At 38.5% G+C, this 6,600-nt stretch overlaps 1 protein-coding gene across 1 annotated transcript in view; it reads right to left on the reverse strand.

Annotated features, from left to right (window-relative positions):
- SMC3 (structural maintenance of chromosomes 3) overlaps positions 1 to 6,600 on the reverse strand; it is a 27,009-nt gene that overhangs the window by 20,215 nt on the left and 194 nt on the right. The window contains exons 2-4 of the mRNA XM_009698144.1: positions 2,874 to 2,949; positions 1,281 to 1,319; positions 392 to 459 (exon numbers count right to left, since the gene is read on the reverse strand). Coding sequence (XP_009696446.1) covers positions 392 to 459; positions 1,281 to 1,319; positions 2,874 to 2,949 — 183 coding nt within the window. The remainder of the gene's footprint in view (positions 1 to 391; positions 460 to 1,280; positions 1,320 to 2,873; positions 2,950 to 6,600) is intronic.

Raw genomic sequence — 6,600 nt, forward strand, 5'->3', positions numbered from 1 at the left:
GGAGAGTGAGCAAGTGGCTGCATGGTGTTTAGCTGCTGGCTGGAGCTAAACCATGACACCACCTTAGAATGTTTTTGAGCTCTTTCATCTCCCCTTTTTCCCCAAATATGCCACTTCTCCTTTCCTTCCGAGGACTTGGGAGTCAAGACCATTTATGTAAGACCCAGTACATATATTTTTATTTCTGAGAATCTTGGATACGTCCTCACCAGTGTGCATTATCAGCATAATGTATTACTTTGTAATAAATTCCCTTTTGCCAGATGGGAACAAAAATATTTAAGGACGCTTTCAAAATAATTGGCTTAAAATATCCACAGTCCAGCAATTTACCATTTTTATAGTAACATTAGCTTATTCTTCAGTCTTGTTGTTATACACCTTCACTTACATGCAACAAAGCCAGTCTCTGCTCTGGGCGAAGATGACTAAACTCATCACTGAGGACAAACTGAATTGCTGTAATAAAATAGTAAAGAAACAGAAGATTTATTTTTTCCTTTAGGGAGATATGCAGCAGTTTAACTCAAAAGATACTGTACTATGCAACAGTAAAACAGTCATGTCGTTGCTAATATCTTAGAATGTTTCTTCATTTAAAAACCTTAATCTGCTGGATCATTATCACTCAGCCTGCTGTACACCAGAATTTCTGTGATGAAGTCTTATTGTCGCCACCTTAGCAGTTCACTGCATATGCATTAACAACGCTGCATAAATAGGGATTCGTGAGCTTTCCTCTACAAACACATAGCACACAGGTTAGCTTAAAAATATTGCTAAAATACTTAACACTTGACAATTTATAAAGACTACTATCACAAAGGCCACTAACACCTCTGACTAGCATCTTTGCTCCTCCACTGATGCTCCCACCCCAAAAAATCCCCCTCATAACCATATATTAAAAGATTGTATAACCTGTGCCATACCGCTATGGAACCAACTTAGAATTAGCCACTAAGAACATTGAAAGCTGATAGTGATATTTGCAGTTGCTTTAAAGGTGGGTGACTTTTAGAATCAGTTTCCTCCTATAAATACTTTTTTTGCCATTTAAAAGTCTTAGAAGGCCCTTAGTAAGAGAAGGCAAGTACTAGGGAAAAACCTGAAGGTAAGTATTAAACCAGTGCACTGAGATCTGCCTTTCATCATTGTCAAGCAATTACCAATCTGCCACTCCTTGCTGAGGAGGAACATTTGGTAAACCAACCTCTGGCAAAAACAAACCTGGTATCAGAAGCATCTCCATGCTATCATGTTAAGAAATCCATGCTTACCGTAAAAAAAGTTGCTTTTTCCAGATCCATTTCTTCCCACTGAAAATTAAAACACAAAGTATAACCTCAAGTTGACATAGGTTAACATTGCAAAGTACATTAAACGCTTCATACAAATATTCCAGAACAGAACGCAAATGTAACACAGCCAAACAAAATCTCAAGGGAATGAGGCAAACTTAGGAGGTGGATCACTTAGTCATTGTCCGAGAACAAGAGAGCAGTCCTTTCCCCAGTTGAACACATACAATGACTTACAAACTCCAACACTATTCCAGAATGAGAACAATGGTTAAACCAATCTTATTTATTCCCATCTTTTTCTTTTTAATACTGATGTCCTGGTGAGATAAGAACAGCAGACCTAAATCAAATTCTTCTGGATTGTATCAAATTTTTTTATAGTTAACCAAAGGAAATCACTTGCCTGTACATTCAGGTTGACTGTAAGAAGTTCATACTCTACCTGAAGTTCATAAGCCTCCACTTGCTAATTCAGTAATGTTTCATTTTAAAAAAGACTGGAAGAAGTACTATTTCTATTGTAAAAATAAAGGTATAAGAACACTACACTATGCTAACATAGAGTAATCTCAGTGTTTATTCTGATGTGTTTCAGCAAAGCTCAGTGTCTTATCTTTAAGGTCAGCACCTACTGTATTAATTTCGAAACTGCTTGCCTTCAATCAGCTATGAGCATCCCAAGCTTTTCATCCCTTCCTGCCTACACGCCCCTCCACACTCACCTCATCCCCAAAACTACTTCAAATCCTATGAGGTCTTTAAAAATGCAAAAAAATGGTGAAGCTGCATTTTTTTCTTTTTGAAACACTAGTATCTGGATAAAGTTTTAGCTCCCGCTAAAGTAACATTACATAACAGGACATGCTATTCAAGCCACATGCCTGTTTTTTCCAGTCTCAGAGTAAATCCTGGCTACTAAGTCTTTATGTCAAAAATTGTCTGTTTTCTGTTGGGTCAGCAGTCTCAAAGTTGCTGCACAATCACTAAAATCCATGCAAATGAAAAGGCAGGACCAGGTGTCCATGGGCAAAAACAGGAAGAGGCACGAGAATGATGGACAACAACATGCTGTTAGATTAAGTATTATTTACAAAACTACACTTTGAAACTGAAGACTTTTTGGCAGTCCACATTCCAGAAATTCACTCCTCCAAAGCTGGAAGAGGATGTTCTTCTCAGCAGCAGTTTATAGTAGCTAGTGTGCCTACTTATCAAAAACTATCTCACCTGCACACACACAAAAAGAATCCTACACAAATTCTCTGCTGCTGTTCCTGCAAGGACAGCTTCTAAAGGGGGTCTGGCTGACACAGAGATCTGCACATATGAAGAAGTTTACAGAGCTCATTCCATTTCTGAAGACTCAGACATACTACTGTCACAGAAAAATCGAACATTAGCACTACTTCACTGTAAGTGAAATACACCGTGTGATATGTTACAGACAACTTTAAAGAAGTCTCCAAAACAGAAAATACAGTCATCAAATGTAAAGGACTCTAACGTGAACATCATCTGAAACAACAGTGCAACTCTAGTTAGTGTTAAAAGTCAAGTATCAGAACTTACCAATGACATTGTGTTTTGAGCTGAATGGGTCTACAATGGTTTGGTCCCTGTAGCTTCGAAAGCCCTGAATGATTACCTAATGAGAAGAGCAATTTATTTTAACAAAGTTCTCTCAGTTCTTGAGCAGTTTTTGAATTATAAGATTTTACAGAATATTTACATCAATTATAATACACTTGATTTCTCCTGCCCTTCCTGCACACACTTCAACCTTCCAGCTCAAGATCAGCAACTTATATCATAAAACTTGCCCCTCACATAAGCATCACTTTAGGCGCTGATTTTTCTACCGACATCACAAGAGATGCTGGTACGTATCTAGGCCAAAGCACAGTGAACAAGAGAGTTCCAAAAGCCTCTCTGTAACAAACTGCACAAAAAGATGTATTTGCATCAAATACTATATACAGGAAAGAAAACCCCACTATAACAAGCACTCATCCTAATAGGGCCAGTTTTATATTTAACTTTTATAGTGCAATCCATATACAGCATAAGAATTCTATTTGCAAATTTTCCAAATACAGCAATTTCCAAATAGAGCAATTGCACACTGCAAAAACTATACCAGACTATTTCACATGCAATAGAGTCTTATTTAGTTTTACTGCGCAACCTAAGGGGAAAGTAAAAAAAGCAAGCTATCCTGGTTCTAGTGAATTCAATTCCTAAACAGACAAATACAAGCCTACACAATTAACTTCAGGAGCTACACAGCAGTCAGTCACCTAGAAGCAGCATGTCAAATTTCAACTATTCAACTTTAGTAGTGATTTCAGGTTTGCCAGGCCAAGTATTATACAAGGTACAGAGTGACAATATCCTAATACTTCAGTTCTGCATAGGAGCAAAATTGATCCAGCTTCCAGCATGCACATTCCAGCATTAAGCAATCTTTTCCAAAGATTAAAGCTGTGCTGAAAGACTATACAGCAGCTTTACTTTGCTCAGTAAGACATCAGAACAAAAGCAGCCACCTGAAAAGTTTTGATGTTTGCAGATCTTTCAGCAAGAACACTTACAAAAGGACTAGAGTTGACATTTAATCATTATGTCCTTCGCCCAGCTCTTCCCCAATAGAATCAAGATCTTGTTAAAATAATACCAATGTTTCACCATGATAGCTATCATAAACCAAGAATTACTCATTAGGAAGACAGTAAAACGTCTTGCAAGATATTTCTGAATATTATTACTGCTGAAGTTTAGAATGAGAAATTATTTAGACTTAATTTTGTTTGTAAGGTCTATGGTCCTGTGACCATTTTTTATTTTTCTGAACACGTCATCCCTTCTCTCAAATTTTCAGGTATTAAAATAGCCCACGTTGCAGAAGATGAGCACACTTGCTATTCCAGAAGCACATACAAAAATTCAACAAAAAGCACAGTAGTAGTACCGTAAACATTAAAGCAAGCCTTTCCCCCCCTGCCTTTCATCACTGGAATCTGAAGCTAAGAATATGGGTAGGCAGAAAATTACTAATCCTTGACCATCAAACATTAGTTCTAAGGAACAGCAGCTATTTTAGAAGAGGAATAGTCTTTCAATATAACCTCCTCCAATACTTTGCCTATCTAAACCGTTTTTGAATTGCAACTGTCTATGCTCCCATCCCTCGGGCAAGATACAGTTTTCACTAAGTACCTGCACTGTATTCAGATCTAAATCCAAAGCAAATGTATTGGAAGTAATTAAGGATTTCAGAATTTAATGGACCACACTACATAAAACAAGTTTCAGACAACGTATGAACTGAAGACTACCCAGTCACTGTGGCTGTGAACAAAGACCCCCATCTCTCTCTCAAAAAAAAAGTCTGCCTCATCTGCCAGATGGAGACTTCTGCAGTAATACTGAACTCTGCCTCAGTACCAGTGGCTTTCAAAAGAAAAACAGGAACAGCAAATCTTACTCCAGTCCTGCCACCAACACTAGGCCACAGCAACTATGTTCACACACTCTGATTTTGAAAAATAAAGTAAAAAAAAAAAAACACAACAAAGCAAAAAAACAAACAAAAAAACCCCCCACCCCACATGTGGCAAACAATGCTGCTTCCCAATTCACCAGATTTCAAGAGAAGAAAAAAAATCAAAAGAACGGGTAAAAAACCTGGTCTCCAGTATTTTTACAGTTTACCTATAATATTCTAATAACATTAATAACAAATTAATAACAAAGTTCTAAAAATCCAGATTGGAAAAATTCATGTACTTTATTCTCCTAAGAACCTGAAAGCCTCTACAAAAAGGTAAAAACAATCAATCATTATTTCTTTGATATTATTATAGAAGCACGAACTTTTAACACCCATATACTCTGGCAACACAGGAGTATGATACCGGCAGACTGAAAACCATTCCCCCCCACCTCGCCAAAGTTTTTTCCCGGATGGCTCCTCACTTCATCCATCCTACATATTCTGAAACCTCCTAACTTCTTTATTACCTTGTATAGCCTCGGATTAAGACTTAAATAATTTTAAGCTTCAAACTCCAGGAACGATTTCTGGGAAGCAACACTGTAAGGGATATTGGTGGAACCAAATTCACCCTCATCTGCTCTATTCTCATGTTCACACCTTGTTACACTCTCTTCTATAGCTCTTAGAAGAATATTGATTACTAACCACCTGAATTTCTTTTTTCCCCAGATGAAACTCACTTCCCCTATTCTGACTTCATTTTGACTTCTTACTCTGATTCTATATATCCTGACTACTGTTTAATTCTGTGCAACTAAAATCTGGACAATAAGAATTCTTATTCAAAGACTTTAAAGCAATGTGCACACCTGCAATGATAGAGCGATTTACTAAAACACAATCAAAAGGCATTTGTAATGCTCCCTAGTCAAACCAAACAGTTGATGAAAATCCGATTTCTATGTAAACATGCACTTTCAAACATGATAAAATCTTCTCCTTAATAAAGATACTCGTAGGGTGTCAGAAATCTAGGTCAATTTTGACTCCACTGAGAAATGAGAATCCTGGTAGGCTTTATATGAACACGCATAGGCAGTGGTATGAAAGCAGCCATAAAAATTCAACCATACTATGCGATATACTATGCAATATGACTGCAGGGATATACTACAGAAGTAACATTAATGATCGCCTTTATCTTAAAAACTGCTTGGAAAAGGTCCATACAGGCACCTTCTTTTTAACTGAACGTTAGCTGCAGATTGCTTGTCAAGGATAAAGTATAATAGGTCAAATGGTCCATACCCGGGGACCTCAGGCATTGCCCCAATACAAACACAGTAACTGTTGTTTCTCCCGAGAGAAGGGGCAGACAGAACCAGTTTGAATTGAAAGCCCAAATATAGTCACTATTTCCTCGTTGAAACCGCATTCAGATTTAAAAAAAAAAAAAAAAAGGTAAAAAACAAAAGAACCCACGACTTTAACAGCTGAAGGATGCCGCCTGATAGCTGAGTAGAGCCCTTTGTGTATGAGCCTCCCAGCCTTGGGTCGCCCGGTGCCTGGGGAGCCAGGACACCAGGGCTGCCCCTACAAAGGGTCCGCACAGAGCCCGCGAACAAGTCCCGGGTCCAAGAGGGCCTCCCCCAACGCCACTTCACGCTTGCAATGAATGGAACTGATCGCGGGAACCGGAGGAGGAAAGGAACCCTCCAGCCTACACGGCAGACTTACTCTGTGGCTGGGCCAGGGATGGATCCCCTCAGCAAGGGCCGCAGTCTCCCCTCCGGGACAGCG

The sequence above is a fragment of the Cariama cristata genome, unplaced genomic scaffold (assembly GCF_000690535.1).
Source record: "Cariama cristata isolate BGI_N322 unplaced genomic scaffold, ASM69053v1 scaffold9004, whole genome shotgun sequence".
Taxonomy (NCBI): Eukaryota; Metazoa; Chordata; class Aves; order Cariamiformes; family Cariamidae; genus Cariama; species Cariama cristata.